The sequence below is a fragment of the Strix aluco genome, chromosome 8 (assembly GCF_031877795.1).
Source record: "Strix aluco isolate bStrAlu1 chromosome 8, bStrAlu1.hap1, whole genome shotgun sequence".
NCBI lineage: Eukaryota > Metazoa > Chordata > Aves > Strigiformes > Strigidae > Strix > Strix aluco.
The window spans coordinates 12,311,906-12,334,552 of record NC_133938.1 but is presented as its reverse complement, the minus strand read 5'-3'; the positions used below and the strand labels follow the sequence as shown (position 1 = coordinate 12,334,552).

Sequence of the window (22,647 nt, the reverse complement as noted above, 5' to 3'; positions counted from 1 at the left end):
CAGACAGATGAAGTTACCTGTCGAGCCTCTGGGCAAGCACAAGTGGGATTTTGTAACATGAATAACTGAGTCAAAAGTAATTTTCTCTGGTTTATGGCATGTTCGTGTTCTTCATTTTGGGCAAGGGAAAGCCCTGGCAGTGTCAGTGCCCTGCAACCTGAACGCAGTTGTAGGGACTCTTAGTGTTTAGCGTGAAGTTCAAAGGATGGATTGGTCTACTTCAAAACAAATTGAATTTCCACCTGATGCTTGTAGTCATGCGGTCATCACTAATGTGGTATCCCCTGCTCTTGGAAGGATGCAGCAAATAGTTTGTTAAAACTTGCTAAAAGACTGGGGAGAGCAATTGCAGTAATCTTAACTGAGTGCTTCAGTGCCCAGCTTGGCAGAGAGCAGAAAGAACTTGAGCTTCTTGCATTGCGTGTTACTTCAATGCTCTTGTGGTTGGCTCCTTATCCTTCATTTCTTTGGAATAAACACTTTGTTTTTTTCAGTTCTTGTAGGTGATGTTTTCCAGATCTCTTAATTCCTGTTGCTCTTTTGAATGCCTGCAGTTGATTCATCTTCTTCTTAAAGAGCAGTGCCCAAAAATGTACGGAGTACAGCAAATAGAGAGGAGCAAACAGCTGCTTCACTAGCCTCGTGGTTCTCGTTCTTTTTACATCTGCTGTTTTGACTGCCTTTTCCACAGTGGCATGGGACTGAAGGTGAGGGTCCAGTTCTTTGAGACTCCAGGTCTCAGGAAGAGCTGAAGAGCAACTACTTCCCCAGCTCTGCACTTTTGTGTTTGTGCCGTTGGCTCTTCCTGACAGCGAGCAGCATCGTGCACTTGTCCCTACCGATTCTTTCTTCCAGAGAGCTTCTCCAGTTTGCCAGGTTTTTTTGGCAGAGCTTTCCAGCATACCTGCCATTCTTTCCAGATTCATGTCCTCTGCAATTTAGTAAACATACTTTTTACTCCATCATCCAGGTTGATAATGAAAACACCAAACAAAATGGGTTCCTAGGCAGACCCCAAAGTAATAACATCCTTCCATTTCTACAGTGAGCCCACTGAGAACTCCTCCTGGATAGTTTTTGGCCACTTCTGAACTTGTATCATTAATAACATTTTTTGGCATGTTTGTGAAAGAGGTATGTCAGAAGCCTTACTGAATTGTAGTTCATGTCTTGCTTATCCCCTATGATAATTTTCTTCCTGTATAAAGAATTATTTTTTTTTTCAATAATGACTTGCTCTTGACAAATCCACCTGCATTGCTACTCGGTTTTTGTTATTTTTTTCAGTGCTTACCAATAATGAATCCTGGTATTCTGAGAATTGAAATCATAAATCAACTCTTTTCCCTTTTTTTGCCTTCTTAAAGCTAGGCATTACTTTGCCCATTTTTCAATCCTTTGACACCCTACCTGTTCTAGACAAATTCCAAAAGGGAATCACTTCTGGTTTTTGAGGCTGCTGAGCCAGTTCATTGAATACTTTAGGACACAGTCCAGGTGACTGGAAAACATCTGTCTTGTCCTCTCTAGTCTGATCTCTCTCTATTTGAGGCTGAGCTCTTGCTGTCACTGGCTTTAGCTGCAAGCAGATGGCTAGCACAGCTGCTTTTTCTAGTGGAAACCGATGCAAAAAGTGCTGTCTCTTAGCTAGAAGAAATGACCCGATGGAGAACTAACAGTGCTATGGGAATAAGTCGTAGGCGTCTGTTTGTTCTGGTAGTGAGTGTTAGTATTTTTATCAGCATGTGGTAGGTTCAAAATGACAAATGCCTGCCCAGTACTCTCTGTGGAGAGTTTCTGTTTCTCTCTCAGCTGATTTTCCAGAGAAAAAGGAGGTTTTTTTCTTTTCCTGGATTCATCTTGAGGCACTTGCTTGACTTATGAGCTCTTTATGCCACTGTTGGTTATTCCTTATCTGACATTAGGCCTGTCCCTCTGTCATACCTCATCCCCACTGCAAACCAGTAGTTAGTCAGGAGTCTGACCTCAGGATAGAGATAAGGGAAATGGAAGCATCCTGCTAAAGAACATGACTGCTGTGGAAGTGGACACATTCCTCAAAAAAATGGGCCAAACTCTGCCCTCTGATTCCTTTGCTTTGAACATTGATGGCAACTGCATATGTCCATGGTAGTGTCATAGGTGGGGTATGAGACTTTCTGAATTCCTTCAGACACCAGACATGGAGCTGCTTGCACCTGCTTGATGAGAGGTTGTGGGCTAGGTACTAGGAACCTTACTTAATCATCTCTCAAATAAGTGAAATCAAAGGGAGTTTATCTGAGAAAGACTAAATGAAAGGCAAATGGCTGTTTATTGCTGGAGTCAGTGGTCAGATAAGCTTATTCTCCCTGCAGCTGAGAGGGATTTGCTCTGCGTTATGTTAGTCTTTTGGCAGCACTTGCATACTGAGGAAGGGCTAAGTGCTTTGTAGAGAGGAGGATTTTCAGGAGATGTTACAAGGAAGAAGAATCAGTGTGATGCAGAAGCAGCAGCAGAACGGTGAGGCAGAGGATTTGATATGTCAGGTGCAACAGCCTTCCGGAGATCTGTGTGATGCCTCAGTGCCCTGGGCAGCACTATATCCAGAAAGAGGAACAGTAGAATATGGACCAAAGAAAAAGTAAAAGCTTGGCTGCTTTTTATTTCATTAAACCAGAAATACCTGGAAGCAAATAAAAACTTGAGAGAAAAGATTAATCTAGAAAAAGAATAGGTTTGGCTGTGATGTTATTCAACATCAGCAGGAAAACAAAGGCAGTCTCCATCATAGAGCTCTGGGTGAGCTGGCACTCAAAATTACAAGTCTTGTAGCAAGTTAGGGCAGTACTGTATGACTGGAGAGTATAGATCTGTCTTTAAGGAGGGGAAGGGTGGGCAAACCTGAGCCACTAAAACCCTGATAATCTGATTTCAGTCATTTAACAAGCATTACTATAAACTGAAGGAGAAAATAATTGCACGTGTTGCAAGTAAATGAGGGAAAGGGAGTGTGGGATGAAGAAAGGTTAACATGGTTAGCAGAGGGGAGTATTGCACTATGCTGACCTGTCATTGTACAAGTGGAAAGGAAGTGGGTTGGAGTCCCACAGCCTTCAGTCGCATGAACCCATGATTATTGCAGAAGGGTCACAGATGTGAGTTGTTCGTGCATCTGTGGTGGCTGGTCTGGCAGTGCTGACTTGCAGTTGTTGCTGCAAGAGCCTGCTGACGCTCCCAGGCACCCCCCCTCTGATTAATCGGCTGTTATTAGTGCATCCCCAGAGGTGGATTACTCATGGACTGTCACTCAGAACAGTTACACTCTCTCCTGGACTGTTCTTTTTGCCAAGAGACATTACCCATACATACTGTGACCCACCTTGCCTGCTTCCCATTGTTGTACTGTCCTACATCACCCCAGGTCTCTTAGTGACAGAACCTCTTCCTGAACACCCGAAGTACCAAAGGAATTGTAGGGGGAGGGAGGTTTGGCCATGTACTGCTCTATTAAAATAATGGTCAAAAGCTGAAGGTTTCTCTATTGTGTGGAGAGTAGATGCTTCCCGAAACAAAGAGAGGAATTTACAAGCACTAGTTATGCAAACCAGTCATCACAGCCCAGTGCTGAGGCTGATTCCAGGGTGGGTTTTTTGCCTGTCATTAGTGAATCAGAAGGAGCTCTCTTGCTTGCTAGGGCTCACTTCCCTGAACATCTGGCACATGGTGGTAAAGCAGCCAAGTGAGGGCAAAGGTTTCACTAGAAATTGGCAGCTCACAAGCTTCCTTCTCATGTAGTAATGAGCCTGTGGATGCTTCCAGCAGGAATCTCTGCAGCCTTTGCCAGGAGGAGTCACTTGTGCAGTAAGTGCCTGCGGCACCTTGAAGCTCTTTTCATAGCAAAAATCATAGGAGCGAGTGAGCACCTGCCTGCAAGCGAGGCCAAGTTCGGTTGTCTGTCCCTTGCAGGGACATGCCTCTGTCAACTTGCACACAGCAGCGATGCCATCTGAAAAGCAGTTGTCCTCCAGCAGATGTTGAGACTCCAGCCATGGGCATGCCATAACCCCTCCTCCTTTGTCACAGCATGTGACTGCTGCTTGTGGAGATCTTTTGGATGTAACAGCAGTGGACAATTTTTTTTAACCTTTTACTTGGGAGCTACATTTCTGCTTTAAGTCAACAGGTTACTTCTAGTCCTGCTAAAATGTATGTTATGATACCTTCCTGCCTTGATCAGCCTGTGTTACTGTGCTAGAGCCAAGGCCAGACTGCTGCCAGAGCCCTCGCTGTCTGCTGAGCTTTTGTTTAGAGCTTCTCTTCTTCCATTAGCTAATGGCCTTGTCATGCTGTGTGTTTGCTAGGGCAGACTGTGAACATCACAGCCTTGTAGTACACTGTGAATTCCTCAGAGTCTGAAACAACATTGCCTGTGGGCTGTTTTGCATCCCTGAAAAAAAACTGAGGAGCCACCATGCTCCTCCTGTCGGCTTGAGGGAAATAGTGAGGCTGGGAATCTGTTCTTGCTGTCCAACCCCAAGTAAAGCTTCATCCACATGTGTCTATTTCCAGCTTGTTTGGAACTTGAGCAGGCAGTTTCTCTGGATCTGGACTAGGGAAGGGGGAACCTGCTTTTTTTAATGCTGTCACTTGCCTTTGGTGACAAATGGAGTGGCCACTGCCACTGGCAGTTTCACTCCAGAGTCTGCCTCTGGCCTGCAAATATTTTCTTTCCCTTTCCTCCTACCAGGAGCTTGTTGCTTTAAAATATTTTGTATACAGTTAGTCTTTTCAGTTTTTAAGGGACTGTGAGAAAGACTCTTCATCTGGTTTTGGTGGAGCTGTAAATCCACCACTAGTTGTCTTATTGCGTTATGACTGCAAAGCTTGGTTACAGATTTGTGATGCCTGATCCTGTGCTGAGACAGAGCTGTAGCCCATCTGCTTAGAGATATGCCTGAGTAGGCATTGCCTTGTGTCTTCCTGCTCTCCTTGGACCCGGGTGAAAGGGGACAGAAGCTAGCCTTGCTGCTCCATCATAAATGAGAAGAAGCTTCTGAATTGGGAAGTCAGATTAAGGGTTCTACCATTTCTTTCAAAAATTTGAGTTTTCACCTAAATAGCCATTTGTAACTAATCCCTTCAGAAGTATAATATAGGAAGGCATGACTGGTGAGTAAGGCAGCCAACATGCATAAAGGACATGATGAGGCTTGCACTGGGGACGAGGCAAGAAAGCCTTTTCAGGGGTGATTGTCCTGTGGTTCTAGCACATGGTACAAAAGGCCATTTTCACTCACAGAGCGTGGGGAGATTTTAGGAGGAACTGATAGCAGAAAATATCAACTCATCAGGATGGTTCAACTGAACCATTACTAAATCCTGAAGCAGAGAAAATTCCTTGTAGTAAAGTGAAAAGATGAGGCAGACCCTTCTGGCTCCTACCAAGTCTCTGACTGAGAAGAAGAGCTGGGAGAGTCTGTGTGATGTGTTCTGTGGAGAATATTCCATATTCCTTTGACAGAGAGTAGCTGGGATTTAGTTTGCCTTTCTGGGATGATTCTTGGATGATTTTAGGTTTTGATATCTCTCTCTGGCTGTGCAGAAGGTTAGTCCATACTGCCTGAGGGGTTGTGCTCCCATGGTCAGGACCTGCTCCCTCAGTGCAGTGCATTGGTGGGAATGGCCCAAGGGAACCAAGGAAGACTTGCATATGAAAAAATAAATCCTGCTCTGTGACTGGCCTAGGAGACCAGAGCCATTTCCAGAAGACATCAGAAGTATGAACACTGGTGCCCTAGGAGAGAAGGTGAGTCAGTTTTTTTCTAGTCATGGTTAAAGAGAGACTGGAAAATATATAAGTATGCTGTACAAAGTCTTGTCCCTGCTGACCAGAGGAGGGAGAAGACCTTAGTTCTGTAATGTATAGCTTTAACAAGCTTTCAGCTAACACTGTGATGAGGACCATACAGGAACCTCCGTAGACAAATGACCCAGTTTGCAACGTGGGCCTTAGGGGAGACTTCCTGGCCAGATTCCCAAAGGAAGGTTTTTGGTATGGAAGGTGCAGGCTGGAGCTTGCCATTCATACATACCTGCGTGCAACAGTGTAATAAGATTAGGCAGGTCACCACATAGCTGAGAGCTGTTCCCACCCAGACATACTTAGTGTGTCTGTAAGTACACTGTCAAGCATCAATTGGTGACAGGAGCTGCTCTGATGCTGTTGCAGTGTGCCTTTATAACTTTTAATATTATCAGATGGATGCACGCTGGACAATAAAACTTGTCCACCTGGATTGGATAGTCATCAATATCCACAAGTCTGTAGCCACGTTCACCTAAGCTTCTGGGGCAGATGAAGAAGATAAAATATAGCCATAAGTACACTATTTTCTGGATGAAAAAATTCCAGGTATCAAAAGTTTGTGAAGTATCCATATTTTTAGGAATAACATCCTTGATTACCCCAGTTTTAGACAGTTTATCCTTAAAATTCAAATAAAAATGGTTGATGTGTCTGCCCTTCCAGTCATTCCCACACCATGCATGGTTTTTGTCCTATTTTTTGGCCCTTGTTTTGCTTGATCTTACCTAACTCCAGTCTTTCTTGCACTATACTTCCTATTAAAAGATGAGAAGCATTTACTCATGCTAGACTTCAGTAGTCCTTAGAGAACCTTTATCCCATATCTGCCAGGACAGCATCATCTTCATTACTGGCTCAGTAATCCTAGCTGTGACATGAAAATCAGAGAACTCCAGTCAGATTTTTATTCTTCTTTAGTTCCTTTTCCTTCACGTCATTCTTAAATGAAGAGACCCAAGCAGAATTTACCCCCTGAAGAGACTGAATCGTTGCCATAGTAGGACATAATTTCTGGGATTACTTCACTAACCTGCTTTATCCTGTGACAATTTCTTCCTAAAATTGTTGTCTTCTAATCTGTTCTGATATTTGCTGCCATCCAATTGACGGTTGCTGTCCTTTCCTAGATATTTGATCGCTCCTTCTTTCTTCATCTGTGACTCAACCAAAGTCAAAAAAGGTGGATAATATAAAGAGTTGCAGTTTTTCCACATCTTCTTTTGAAAAGCCAACATGAGCGAAGGCCAACTGAAGAGCTAGTGCAGCTGTCTTGAAAAAGCATCAGGACGGTGTTCATTTTGCACTTGCCCTCTTTGGCAGGCTCTGGCAATATTCAGACATAAATATTGTGCAAATCCTGGTAGGTGCATTTCATGGTGATAGTCCATGTAAACTCAGGTTATACTGGTTAGCTGCATTGATCAAAAGTAGGCTTGGAATATCTGAGGCAATGTAAAGTAATTCATCCAAATCTGATGTTGATCTTAATGAAACACACAATTCCATAAACAGCAGAGCTAATGAAATTGGCTGATTGCCTGTGGATTTATATCCTGCTCCCTCATGCCTCCCTCTTGCACCACAATACTCTCAGATTTCCCCCACCTCATAAATACACAGTATGCTCTGTCCTCCCTTTTATCCCTCACTGCTGCCTGGCGGTTGCACGCTGGCCAAGACATTCATATTCACTGGCCCATACGTACATGATTGGGCACCTGGCAGACCAAATGAACACTTAAGTGCTGAGCTCGCACGGCATCATCTCCACCTGGCCTCCCATGCAGACACGTGGGTGTCTCTTCCATCCAGACATACATGGCTTCACCAGCAGTGCAGCCGATGCCTGCTGAGGATATTGCATTGCCCATGTGTGCAGCAGATGTTCCTCCATACTGGAGCAGTGCTTTGTGAATCCAGCACACGGGAAGAGTCAGAGAACATCTTCAATGGTGAAACTGAGACGTCGCCCAGAGGGTATCAGCTATTCATGCAAGTGTTCATAGAATAAAGATGTTCTGTGTTAACTCTTCAGTAAAGAGCTACAAGAGTCATTGGAAGTATGCAAAGCCTCCCTTAGTCTAAGAGATTTGAGTTCAATTTATTTAGCTTATGCATAAGATTTTGGGGAGATTTACTTGTAGCCTCTCTCTATCCACCTATAGGGAACATTTTTTCTCAGAAGACTTTTTAATTTAGTAGGAAGAAGTATATCTGAAGCTAGGCAAGTGACCAAAAAAGGCAGCACATTTATATCAATATAATTATTTTTGCTGCATCTGCCCTACAGGCTTGATGAATTTTCTCTTGAAGTCTTAAAATCAAGCCTGGCTATCTTGGTAAAGTTCTGTTCAAGCAGTGTGAGAGTAAAAGACTGGAAGGAGAAGTTGCTGATGGAGGGAGCACTGCTTCCTGCTATGTAGGATGTCCAGGAGGATGTTGGCAGGACCTCTCTTGGCCTTTCAAGCAGTGCTGAGAAGAAATAGCAGAATGTGGTTGCTAGGAGCTGAAGCTAGATAAAATCAGCCTGGACAGATGTAATTTTCTAGAAATCTGTGCTTATATTACTCGAATGACAGACTTGCAGAGGTGAGCACTGACTGCTGACACCTTTTTCTGAAATACCAATTTAATCCAGTATCTGGGAAAATTCTGTTTCCTGGGAGAACCCAGGACAGGGCTGCAACTCTTGTGTTGCCATCTCGCCATCCTGTTCTGTGACTCTGGGAACGCCTGTCCTCACTCTCTATGACCCGTTTGTTGATCGTGAGCAACAGGATAGCAAGACAGCAATACCCTTGACAGATTTTTGTGAAAGTTATTTGCTTCATCTAGCTGTCTGCAAGGGTCACAGCAAACTTTTCATTTCCTGGGGCACCACTAGCCAGATCTGTTTCTGCATCCCAGGGGAGAAGGCTTTGTGGAGTCTCTGAGGTGAGCAACCTCCAGCATAACAAAAACCCCCCAGAAGAGCCCTTCGGAAAGCATTGCAACACCACAGGATGCTGTGAGTTCACCCATGTGCAGTGTGAAGACTCACAGAGGAGGGGAAAACACTGATTTGATTTTGTAAATAAAATCACATGCTTTCTATCAGTGGCTGAAAAGAGAATCCCCTTTCACAGCTCCAGGAATTTTTCTATCTGAATTTTTTTTCTTTAAACTGAAAAAAAAAAAGTCTGAACAGTAAATATTTATCCAAGATGTGTGGTTGTTAATATGATCCAGTCTTCAGTCATTTTGAGTGGTGTCATGATGACAGATGTTAATTCAGAAAGGAATAGATTGGACGATTTATGCCTGAAACACATGTGTTCCTTGGCGGGCTCCGTGGATTACTTGCATAGTTAGTGCTGTCTGAGCAATTTGTAACGTTTTCTCTGCCTCGAAACGCTGAGGGCTCCAGGACAGGGGGTTGACCTATATCTCCAGTTTGCTATAATAAACATTGAGGTAACTAAACTCCCCGTGTGCTTTTATCTTCCTAAATTTATCTCTCCCCCTGTGTTCCAGCTGTGTGTGGTGCTTCATTCTTCCCAAGAAGAGCGGCAGCTTCTTTCTGCAAGAGAGGAGAATGCTCCTATGTGTGTGGGGTGCGAATCCCTGACCTCCTCCCTCTCTAGATTCAGCTTCTCTCCTACCTCAACACTCTCAGTTATTTAATGTGAACACTTGTCCTGACAACAGAAGTGAAAATAAACCAAGCCATGTGAAGGTAGTAAGCAAGAGAGATTCTGGGAAGACCTCGCATTTTTTTGTAGTATTTGTATTCTTACAGTTGCAAATTTATGGGTGTTTCTTCTCTTCTTAGTTAAGTCCAAGCTTGTAAAAGATTCTTATTTTTTATTTATTTTTTTAATCAGAGGCATAAAATTGAAGGAAAATGGCCAAGCTGTGGGGTGCACAAGGCTTTTGGTAGGTCTACTTGGAAGTTTTTCTCAACTGGTCCATCAGTTGTGTCTGGCCATTTTCCATGAAATGACTTTGACCACAGTATGGAAAATACTGAGCCTGGCCTAGGCAATCAGTACTTTGACTATTTGGAAAAAAAACTTAAGTGTAAATGTTCTGTTTGGATTACAGTTTATTTAAATTCTCATCTTTTAAGGATATTAAATAATGTTACTTAAAAACTCTTCTTTTGTAAAGCATCTATTACTAATGCAAATCTAGAAAATAAAATAGGGTAACAGCTTCCTGGCATCTTCCCAGCATCTTGTTATTTTGACCCTTCTGCTTTCTCCTCCTAAAGGATCCTGAATAATTTGTATATATTCTATATGAACACTCGGTGAACATACAAATTATTTGGCTTCTCATTTCAGCAAAGATGCCAAAATAGGAGAAGACAGATTTTCTGTGTACTCTTGCTGTAAAAACAATGTAAAAATTTCCCTAGAGACTCACTCGAAGATAACTTCAGAAAGCAATGAGGGATTCTAGGCCATAATTCTTCTTGTGGTGATCCTTTAGCTTTTTTTGTTGTAATGTGCCAAGAGTTTAGCCTAAATATGTGTTGTTTAATGGGTTGTTGTTTGTATTCAAACTCATGAACCAGTTCAGCTCCCTAAAAAAGACTTTGCTGATGGGTGTCCTCAGACGCCCTGGGATGCCCTCATGTTTTGTCACCAAAGCCTGCAAAGACAGCTTTTTAAAATTTTTTGAATTTTTTTAAATTTTATTTTGTGCAGGCATACTGTTGTAAGTGGAGCAGGTAGCTGTGCTTATAGTTGGGACTACCTTATGTTTCCTGTTATAAGCAACAGGGAAAATGCTCTATCATTCCATTACACTGTCATCTTTGAGCTGATGTTTTCCACGCCATGTGTTTGGCACAGCTGGAAAGTTCAGCTAAAATAACTTAGCTGTCTCTCAGGATGAGGCTACTGAAAATGCACGGTTCTATCCCTGTTTAAAAAAATAAAAATTAAAAAATAGGCTCCCACCCTATTTTGCTGAGATTTTTCTAATTCTTCAGGGCAGTGGCTGGGAATCGGTTAGGCTGTGTTACCATGGCAGCCTGCTGCAGCTCCTGCTCTTCTGTGAAATCCCATGGCTGGCTCTGGTGTTCCATGGGGGCTGTTAGACGCTGGCAGCACAGGGCTGTGTGCGCTGGGCAGAGTCTGTCCTACCAGGGCTCCCTGCCCTGCCTGCGCTGGTCAGGCACCCTCCCCATACGGTTAATCTGGATGCAGCATCTCCAGAGATGTAAGAACCAAATAGGATTTTCCCTTCAATTGCTTCTTCACAAAGAGATTGGGGCATGGACAACAGATCTGGGAGCAGGGAATCTTTCCTGGACGCTCAAGAATGTCCTGCCAGCCACCTGGGCAACGTGAAGGAGCAGTAGCCTGGTCTGGTGCATGGCACGAGCAGGATTATTGGAGGTCGAAGGGTGATGGGTACTGGGAACAGCAGAGAAAGGAAGGGTCTGCAACCAGCAGGGAACTCCTCAAACACTTGCAGGTTTGTTAGGTGTAAACAGTTCAGGAGCACTATAAGAGGATTCATTTTTTTTTCTCCTCTAGCAGCTGATCTAGAATACAGTAGCTTACTGGAGCTTGTAGTTGCATTTAGAGGACTGTGCCCTGGGTTTAATTGTTCTATTTGATTGAGTTTTTCTCGAGTTGATTTTTTTTGGTGGATTTTTTTCTTGAGTTGATTTTTTTTAAAAAAACATGTCAAGTTACCCTTTAAGATTTTTTAAAGAGCTTTATGGTTATAAAAACCAAGCTGTCAGAAGTTAGGAAAAGCAAAGAAATAACATTGCACTTTCAACATTAATTCCATTCTCCTGTGCAGATGTTATCCTTAATTACATAATTGCATCCTGGCTCTTTTAGAACACAGCTGTCTACCTAGTGGAGAGGGAAGACTGAGATTTAGGCTAATTTCTGTAATGCAAAACATTCAGCCTTGGTATGAGTAGTTGCAGAAGCTGTAGAACATGTTATGGATAGGAGAGAGAAAAGGAGGGGAGAAATAATGGTCTCCTGATTACAGACCCTGAGGATTCCTCTTGAGGGGATTTAGCCTTTGACTGACCGATACGATGCTGGGCAAGTTAGATCAGAATTTCCCAAATACATGTAAGTCTCATGAGGTGGATATGCCCGATTGCTGGATGTTCAGCAGGAGAGCTGGGTGATCATCAGCAGCAAAGTCAGTGTTACTGTGAGCTTAACAAATGTTCTGAAAATTCAGCTTCAGGTGTCTGAAGTAGAGCATCAGGAGGCAATGGAAACTGTGGGCATCCACTTTTGTCTGTTTACTCCCCTGTAAAATGGTGTAATACATGCTAAATATTCCAGAGATGCTCTAAATATGAAAGTATTGTTTGTATAACGCTTAGATATATGGCAATATAAGTAAAATCTTGTGGGAAAATCAGAAAGTCACTGTTCACAACAGAAATCCTGAGCTGAAGCTCTGAAGTTGCAGGGCTGTTGTCCTACTTCAGCACTTACTAACACGTGGATTTGGCCTTTCAGCCATGGTATTCTTTTAATAGACATTATGAAAGTATGACATTTCATAAACTATGTCATAAAAATAATAGTGAAATAAAGGGGCTGGTCCCTTATGGGATTAAAATACCCTATAAATAATGGTGATATTATAGGGCTTGTTCTTTGGAATTTTTCTGAAACTGTACTACTTTAGATATTTTTTCATTGAAGGATTATTATTATTCACAGACAAAAAACCACAACAGAAACATAAATTATCTAAATCCATGCCTTTTACTGAAAACTTCCGTTTTTCCTAAGTTGTTTCAAAACAGGAATATTTCTTCAAATTTTGGCTCAAAATCCAGCTTACGTTTTGAACAAAAGAGTCTGTAGTACAGTCTATCCATCACCCTGTTTGTGCATAGTACAAACATGTCTTCTGACACACCATATGTGAGCTATCATTTATGTTTTGACTTGTGAAACACAGTATTCGTAAGAATAATCTTCAGGTTTTTTTCTGCAACTCATCTGACATGTTCCAAGTTTCATTTTCTTCACAGGAGAATCTCTTTTTCAATGGTGTTTTATTATCTTACAACTGTGAACTGTATGTTGCTCTCAGTTACACAGATAAGACCAGAGAAATACATTAAGAAAAAAGAATTCCTTTGCATTTACAACATAGCATAAAAATAAATTTGCTCGCCTGACTCTTTAGAGCCAGTCTTGGCCTCACGCTGCCTAGTCCTGTGAATCAGAATTAGACCAGCAACACAGGAGGCCCGTGTCTGTCTGTAGGTTAGCTGTAGCACTGAAAGTTATGTAGGTCAAATGAAGTTTGAAATTCAGGAGGCACATTTTATATGCTTTTCTGCTTGTTCATAATATATGCTTGCAGGTAAGCAGGGCAGAAACTTCCTGCTGACAGCCATTGGAAAGAGCACACGGCTATATTTTAGCAAACTGACCTGGTGTGTAATGCACCAGTGCCTCCCTCATGTCCCAGATGCCTTTTGTCACCATTGAGGTTGCTGCTTTCTGAGCTGGCATCTGTGGACAGGGCAGGTGGTTTCCAGTTTTTTGTGTAGCCGGGGTGCCATACAGTTTATAAGTCTAGCACAAAGTTTAAAGTCTGCAACCGCTACTTGGAATTAAGTTTCCCTTCTCTTGTGGTTTTCAACCTGGTTATCAAGCCTAAAGAAATTAATCTCCAGCCAATGCAGTGAAGTATTATTAGCTCAACTGTACTAATGGAAGAAACATAGTTAGATTTTTACTTTTAAAAAAAAAAAGCACTCTAGTAGTACCATGTATTAAGAGGTGCTTTTTTCTCCATCATGCTTTGTTGCTCTTTGCCACTGAAAACACTGTATAGAAAATGTATTTGGGTTTCACACTGAGAAACATTAGTAAAAGCTAGATTTGGGGGGGGGGGGGGGGGGGGTTACAACCTGTCAGGAGTTCTCTTGGGTTCTGTGAGGCTGTTGGGACATGAGAAATACTGATAAGAGAATAGCCTGGGAAATTACAACCATTCGATTTTAGACTTGGTCAGTGGGAGGGTATTTGGAGAAAAGAAATAAAAATTATAAAAGATTAGAAGTATCATATTGTTGGATAGTCCAAGAGCTGTATCTCTTTTGGCAGTGGGACAAAGAGGAGGTGAGGGAAGGGCTTGAGCACAATCTGCAGTGTTCCTGCTTCAGGCAGAATAAGAGCTTTTCAGTGGGGCAGATAAGAGTGGAACAAAATGCTCTAGACTCTAGAGCCTTTCTAGACTCTAGGAACTGAAGATAGGGAAATTCAGAATAAGTGCTGGCCATCAGAACCATGTACAGAGGGTGGTGAGGGGTTCTCCATCACTTTGAGAAGGTTGGGTAAATATATTTGAAGTGTGGGCTAGTGCGTCTGGCAGTTGACCATCAACCCAGACTGCAGGCTCTCAGCACCTCTATTCTTGTTGCTAAAAATTCCTTGTTGCTTTGATAATTGGTGCAAATGATGCAACTTCATTTATATTACCTCTTGTAGAAGAGCATTTTCTAGGCCTCTGTGTCTACTTGACCGCTGAGAAATGCAACATTGGCTGATAAGATGGTTATTTTCTAGCAGAAACACACCTTTCACATCTAATCCAGTTATGCCTGAGCAGAAACCTTTCAAAAGCCTCTGCAAGATGGATTGCAGCAGTCCTGCTGTACCCTGTGTTTGTGTGATAGTGAGTGCTTATGAATGACGGGTATAGAATAAACCACATTCCAGCTTAGGTGGGGGCAGAGATCCCAGTGAACTATGTCCCAGGCACAGTGAGGTCTTATGACTGGTATGTCATCCTCTGGCTTTTTCTTTCCCTCATGCCCTTCTTCATCTCCATTTCTGGTGTTACCAGAGTTTGAAAGAGCAGTAATCTCCATTTACTACAGGTTCTCTCTCCAGTCTTTTCATCTTTCTTGTTTCTCTGCAGCAGAGTATTGTATACCTAGATATTATTCAACTTTGTGTGGTGCTTAGCTGACCTTTGCAATCTCCCTGTCCCCTTCCCATCATACTTAGAAGTCTTCCAGAGCAATGCTGCTTTGTACTCCTAATCCAGCAGTCTCACAGAGGTACAGAAGAGGCACCATCTGTGTCATCAGGATGCAATAGCATTACCCTTCATTTTGCTTGGTATATTAGAAATGCTGTTCTGGGAGACTCAGCTTGCTTCTAACTGTTTGTATCTTCTATTGAGGTGCACTTCTTGGCTAAGGCTCCAAGTTTCCATGTTTTGTTTTAGCGTATATCGTGATTCACCTTGGTAAATTTGAGAACAGGAGATGGGAAACTGGATGGAGACAAAAATAGCTTATAACCAGCTGTCCCTATTACCCTTCAGTATTCTGCAAATGGACAGAATGACGAATTATAGCTGGATTGTCTTGTCCCTGTAGCTATTAGGTGAGCCTTGACATTTTTTATCCCTTCCTCATAACCTGCCATCTCTGGTCTGTCATGTCTGTACCTGTTTATTCCTGGAGTAGTGTCTCTAGAGGGGCTATTTCTGCCTCTCTCCCTGGATGAGACCTGTGCAAGAGACTGGCCTGAAAGGTCTGGCCCATCTAAATTCTTTCTAATTTTTTAATAGTCTCCTCTAACACCCTTAGTGATGTCCTTTACAATTATACAACTTTGAAAATACTCCAAGATTGCTTAAAAATACTGTGGCCCTCAGAGACTTGCTCTTCAGTCATGCTTTCCTGTCTGCCTCTCTGTGTTGCTTGTTTCTTTATGCTTATATTATAAGGTCCCTTTGGCTGCCCTTAGCACTGCGAATGCTGTGACTGAGTTTCTGGGTGCACAGTGATGCCAACAAATAATAAAGGTGGGAACTTAACACAGGGAACCTGATTTCCAACTGGACCCTATGGTTTCCACCTCAATGGCAGGAGGTGATGAGGTACTGTGGGAACATTGCCTAAGCAGTTTTCAGACTTGGTTTCTGACTTATTATGATTATGATAATCAGGAAGGGAGATATTGCATCTTCAGGGGCCCACCCTAAAGCAGCGCAGGCTTAGTCACTGTAGTGGAGAACAGGGAATGCCCCCAACCCCAAACTGCGAGTCTGAGCTCCCGAATCTGGTCGGAAAAGTGCGCCTTCCCTCCCGGTGCCTGCTGCTCCTCGGGTGGCTGCTTGTCTCCTCCCAGCCTAAAAAGGGACAGTGTTCCCTGATGGGAAGTAATTGCTTTGGAAACCTCGCTGAACATCTGTCTCCAATCAGCCCGAACATCCACACCAGGCGCAGCAGCGGCCCGCGGCCGAGCATCAGCGGTAGCGCGGAGCCTTGGAAGGGGCTGCGCGCCCGACACCACGGCTCCCAAGGGGGTTGCGTCGGGGGAGCGGCCTCCCGGGGCTTGCAGTTGTGGTGGTGCTGCGTTTTGTAGCTTGCCAGTGACAAGCTGCAGAACAAAACCACAAGGCTTGAGATGTAGCTCAAAACTACAGGGTTTGTAGAGCCAAACCACAAGGCTGAGAATTTCAGTAATTATAAGCCAGGAAAACAGTTTTTAGTTCTTTAGTCCTATATGGGGCATTGCCTACTGTATAGATGGAAGTATGAGAGCTGTCTGCTGAGACTCCACATTTCCCCCTACAATCGTTTTAGAAACTACAGAGGGAAAACACACCAAAATGAAAGATTACCCCAGTAATCCCTCAGTAATAATCTCAGGGGAACTGCCCAGAAAAGTTCCAGGGAAGAACACAGAGCAAATAGAAATGAGTCAAAAGGGAGAAACCAGAGCAGTTTCAGAGCAGTGTGATAGCTGAGGAGAATGCTTAAGGAAATAGTCTGGATGAATGACAGGAGAAACAGCCACGCAGAAGGGACCAAAGCAGACAGGTTTGTGTTCCCAGCTAGGCATAGGCTCCACATTTGTTTTGCACTGGTGTTGAACTAGCTGAGAGGAGCCCAGGTATGGTCCTAGTGGTTCACACAGCACTGGGAAAATGGGCAACTCTGATATGTGTGGTTATCTCTTTCTGAACAGCTCAGGCAACAGCAAAAAGTCTCAAATGCTTGTAATCTTTCTTCTTTTTCTCTTTAATGTTTTGTGTGTAATGTAAAAGCCATGTAAGACCGACTAGAATCTCCTATGGAGTGTGACTCCAAACAAAAGGAGCCTTTTGTCCACTTTAAATAGCTTGCAGACCTTTGGTTTGAATTGTTTGCAAAATTTAGGCAATGCCATCTTTAGAGTTGCATGTGAAATCATAACTGAACTTATAAATTTATTTTAGTTTAAAGGTCACACACTATTTTTCCAGGGTGTGCCTGCTTAAACCCATGATAAGATGGTTTCGCTGAATGAGTAGCTGTTCAAGATTTTTGTTTATCATCTTCATTTCTGTGAGACCTCAAGCATGCTTAATGCAAGTGGAATTTGTGATTTTTTTTTTTTATTTAATTTTTTTTCCCTTCTTCCCTGGAACTGAAAGGCCTTTGCTTTGCACGTGCCTTTAGGAAATTCCAAATGTTTAATATTTATCCAATTTTTAATGAATTTTTGCAAGGATGCAAAACTCAGCTGACTTACAAATCCCTCAAACCTCTTGGTCAAATGGATGTTGGACTGCTTTGACACCAGGCATTCTTTCTAATTCAACTATGATGAAAGAACATAAGTGTTAATTAGGACTTTTTTCCATTTAGGCTCCTGAGAGCACTTTGCCATTGTCAAAATGTGAACTTAAACTCACAGGATCTTTGCCCTGGTCAGCAAAAGTGTATTATGCTTGGGCAGCTCTCAGGGGGCACGTGGGACCAAAACAGGATAGCAATGGCATTTGACTGCCTTAGACTGTTGGTTTGGATAATGGTGTGTGTACTCATTGAATTTGCTGTGTTAATGCCTTTTGTGGCAAGAGCCATCTACCAAAGTTTCATTTTTCAGAATGTGAAATTCAGCAGCTAAAGATAACCATGGGATTGGTCTGTAAGGAACCTCTGTAAGGTGTTTAGCATGGGAGTTCACAAGAGCCATGCGCAGTACAAGTAGTGTGTGAAATGCAGCAGGCTTCGGCTATGGCAGAATTACCGTCGGTAATTACAGGGGTGAACACTACTGGGTGGGGAGGCTCCTGAGGATTTTGCAGGGGATCATCGACATTTTAGGCAGTGCCTTGAAAGCAACTATAAAGTCACTGTTAAGCTAGAAGCAACCCAAAACAGGTGTAAATAACTACTTTCAAAGCACATGCTTTTTATGTAGAGTGTAATGTCTGTCTCTGTTGCTTGTCATGGGGATCGCAGGGAAGATGGCTCAATGCTGCAAGGAGGTATTCAGTCAGATGACCCTGCTAAAGCTATTGGTTAGCAGATTAAAATTCCTGCCATCCTCCCTGTGCCTTGCTCTGAATTCTTAACCCAAACAGAAGTGAAATGTCAGAACGTAATTGTTCTGTAAGTCCTGTGAACACTGAGCCTCCGGTTATTTTGAGAGCAGTACATACTATACCTGCTAACATCTGGGCCAGCAGGAGCAATGATATAAAGTAATGTGGCAGAGAGGCATGAACCCCTCTCTGGGCAGGGCTGTCTATCAGAGCAGCAGTATTCAAGGCCAGCGTTCTCCCATGTTTGCAGGGTGAAGACTTTAATTAAAAAACAAATCTATTGGCAAACATAAAGGACATATTTAGGCTTTTTTCCCCTTGTACCATGAACATCCATGGCCATTCGCAAGACAATATGGCACCTTTACAAGCTCACAGCTTAATTCACATAAAATCTAACAGAAGAGGATAAATCTAGGATAAAGTGGGAAGCATGTAGCTCACACAAAGTAGGGCTGTACAGTCATTTTTAGCTCTTTGAATGTTCTTGAAAGCATTTGCTATCCAAGGGTACATTCCCTTGGAGGCAGGTGGGAGTGATCACAGCATGTGCTGGAATGCTTAAGCCGTTAACCAAACCAGCTGCGGTGCCAATAAGAGTGAAAAGATGGCACCAGGGAGGGAGTCATTCATGCTGAAGACCAGGCCTCTCAGTCCTCCTCACACTTGTCATACAGACTAGCTCAAGTGTATCTGCGTATGCTGCTGTCACCCCTCCAGGATGCACCCCACCACTACAGCCTTATACTAGTGCCTTGTGGCAAGGAGCAGGGACAAGTGGGAACTGCTGCCAGTAGTGCATTTAATTTCTTTTTTTTAAGAATAATAGCAATCAGCTATTTTGTATATAATTGTGTTTGTTGTTTTATCATTCCTTTTTTTTTGTTGTTACCAGAGTGCCTCTGATGGCTTTTGGAAGTCAGTGGCAACCCGTGTCCCAAGGGAACCTCATGAGATACGTATCCTGAATCCCTACTTCATCCAGGAGGCAGCTTTCAGCTTCATCGGACTGCCTTTCAACAACGGCCTGATGGGCAGAGGGGTAGGTATAAAACGAAGCAAGCAAAACCACAGGGAAGGACAAGAGACCAAGCAGCAGAGTAGGCTTACGCTGTTCTTACTTTTCCTCTGGGCCTCCACTGCTGGACATTGAAGGGACTTCGGCTCTGTTCTGGTGGCAGCGCTCAGCCTCCTTCAGGCCAAGGCAAGATCCTTCCTTGGAGCACACTGAGGATTTGGGGGGGGAATTGTCAACATTTCAGCAGCACCTTGAAAACAACTGTAAAGTTGAATCCCAGGGTTATAGTAAAAGAGGGTAAAGGTTTGTTTTATGGGGCTTTTGGTAAGAAATTCTGATCTTACAGTGACAAGTTTTAGATCTAAATGCTTACAAAAGAAAACAATGCAAAACATAGTTTTAGGTCATAGTTATTAACAAGTACCTTCATGGTCATTCTCGTATCTCTCACCCCCAGTGCAGCTTTTTGGAGTGTTAGTGTGGAGTAGGTGCTGACTTGGGTTTTCTGGATCATTTCACACTGCAATGCTGTCCTCAGAACCTATTTATATTTGCTCTACCTAATATATCAACCATTAGAGAAAGTATTACTTGGGTGGGTGAATAACTCATGTACACATGTGATATAGTTGTTGATAGAGACTACACGTGACATTTTTGGGCACATTAGCACATCTGACAAACCCAGAGAGAAGCACTTTTGCTGGACAAGGTTTGCTTGCTCTGCCCCTGGCATTGTCCTTCCATTGTTATCAGTACTGGAGATTTGCCATGTCACAGCACGGATTCAGACTAGACAGAATAGTGCCTCATTTTCCATGCTCTAATTGTATCGTGAAGTCTTCAGAAATATTAGAGACATTTCTTTTGTGCAGGTCAGATGGGTGGGTGCCTGGAGATAAGAAATTCGCTTTTTAAAATGCAGTATGCGAGATGTGCAGATAGATTCAGCCACATAGAATGACTCTTTCTGAAATACATTGCTGCATATGTACATACAGACACTGTCATTGGATTCTGGAAGCACTGGATTTGTGCTCTGTGCACTGAAGGTATCTTATCCCAAATATTCCCATCAGCTAGAAAGTAACTTAATTCACTTCTCTGCATTCCCCAGAACTTACCCTTAGAACAATGTGGTCTTCATTTGTCTTTTGGAAAATCAGGCCTGCTGCCCCAGTAAAGGACAGAAATAATCAGAGTTTTGCCTTTATTTTCTCCAGATTTGTATTTATTTTTAAACACGTTATTTTAATACACAAGATATTACTTAAACTGAGAGGAGAAGAGAGAATCCGGAAATGAAAATGCTGTGAACTGAAGTTTATGAGGTTTTGATAGGTTGTTTAACACACATCAGATTGGAAAATGAAGGCATCTTAATTGAAACCTGATGTTTCACTTCATGAAAGTCCATTTGAGCATTTAAAAATAGTTTATGGAGCTTTAAGGCAAGCAGTCTTTGCCTATGACCCCTGCTAGATTGTGTAAATTGTAGTTCATTCCTTCAGCTGGGGCAGCAGGAGCTCTGCAGGTGCATCTGTGGGGCTGGGACATTAGTATACCCTGTGTTGTCTGTGCAAGGACACTCTAATATAGTGATTATATCACAGTTTAAAAACAGAGAGAGAATATTTTTAGCCTGTGTATACAAATTTTACTGCAGATGTCAACTATGGTCTGCTGTCATGGAGCTGCTGGGACTTCACGCTTTAGTGAATGCTGCTGCATCAGTGCAAAGGCTCTGACTGAAGCTACTGCTGCAGTGTAAAGAGGGAAGAAGAGTCTGAGTAGGATCCTGCTGATACAAATTTGCTACAGACCTTTTTTCACTGAGAGTTTAAATGGGAAGAGTGGAAATTGGAGCCTGTAGACCAAGAATCTGACTCATTAAAGATTTGAGAGAGATCCAGCAAGAGGAGTGAGACAGCTAGAGCAAGGAGCATTGCTCTACAAGAGACAGTGTGACCCAGAAGCCACAGAGCATAGCTGGTTGGGTTCAGGGTCATGCTTTAGAGATGTGAGACAGCCTGGAAAACTTTACTCAAGAAAGAAGTATATGAACATGGAATAGGAAAACGCTGAGGTCTCATAAGCAAAAGCACAGCAAACAGTATGTGTCCTGAGTTTCTCCTGGAGAACCAGGATGGGGACAGATGGATGCCCCCATGTTGCAGTGTGCTGTGGTATGTTGGGCAGGCTACACACAGCAGGATCAAGGCTGGGGATGCCTTCATAATCAAGGCCAACAAGAAATCCTCATAGAGAGCAGTAATATTCCACTCTCCTTTGGTTCTGTTGCCTAAATAAACTTCAGTGCTTCTCTTGCACACCACATATGGTAACAATGTGCTGCCAATTAACTTCGTAATTTGAGGGCTTTTTCAGCAAGGTTGAGGAGAGCTAGTAAAATAGTTTGGGGCTGATCTCAAAGTGTTTTTCCCAGGATTCAATAAAGGGTGAATGTAGTAACATCCTCTGCTTTGATAATATAATTTGGGCCAGATGGTTCTGGAGGAGAGTAGGGAGGTGCAACTCATGTGTATTTTGATTGCACTTGTGGCTTTAGTAGCCAAAAGTCTGAGCAAGGAGCAAAACTGGTCACCCATAATGAACAATGACTTCTCTCTGGGACCAGTAAAGCTTTTCAGGAGTTTCTTTAATCCATTTACTGAAGTCATAAGAAGGGGGAGAGCTGTTTCCTACTATGTGTGGACTTCTCTTTTCTTGGGATAAACTGATGAGAAAGAAAAACTTCAGTTTAGGATTCTAGTAATGTCTGGGCAAAATTAAATGTTAATACCTGAAGATGGTTTAGCATGAAAGAAACAAGGTAGTAAAGATCCTCTCTTTGATTAAAGAATCCTCTTAAGGTGTGGGTGCAGGCTTGGCTGTCTCGCTAGCCAAACGTATATGTATGTGATTTATGTTTAGGTAGAAGTTCTGTGTATATAGGGTCTTTTGAGCTTGAAACCAGACATCACTGGTATTGCAGCTGGTAATTCAGGCATGCAGTAACCTACCTTACACTGCAGACAGCTTACTGGGGGACAAGCATGAACATCAGTTCAGAGGCATCATTGCCTGTTGCATGTATAACACTGGAGATGGTTATTGCCACGGTACTTTTTGCTGTGTAGTGAACAGTCCTATCCACTCAGTAGTGTTCAGAGCCATTGGAGCAGCAGCTTTCTGGCTCTTCTGGGAGCCCCAAGCATGGTGTGAGGTGGCCAGGAGAACATTCCAGATTACACAAATTATCAAGAGACTTCAGGACTCCAGTGCAGACTGTGGTGTTTGTTTCTCTCCCTCTCTGCTGGTGCTGTGCATCCATTGAATTGCTTGATTTAACTGCTTATGAGATTAAGTTCTGCTGCCAAAAACTGTAAGCCTTTGGTTTGTTCATCTACGGGAAATGGCTGAATCTATAGACCTCTAACTAAAGAGATAA

General features: G+C 42.9%; 1 protein-coding gene across 10 annotated transcripts in view; it reads left to right on the top strand.

The window, feature by feature from the left end:
- ST3GAL3 (ST3 beta-galactoside alpha-2,3-sialyltransferase 3) overlaps window positions 1–22,647 on the top strand; it is a 202,714-nt gene that overhangs the window by 155,290 nt on the left and 24,777 nt on the right. For all 10 annotated transcript variants that reach the window (XR_012624126.1, XM_074832220.1, XM_074832228.1 and 7 more), the window contains one exon: window positions 19,074–19,220. Coding sequence is in view for 9 of the 10 variants with exons in the window: in XM_074832220.1 (XP_074688321.1) it covers window positions 19,074–19,220 (147 nt within the window). In the remaining variant the exon portion in view is untranslated. The remainder of the gene's footprint in view (window positions 1–19,073; window positions 19,221–22,647) is intronic.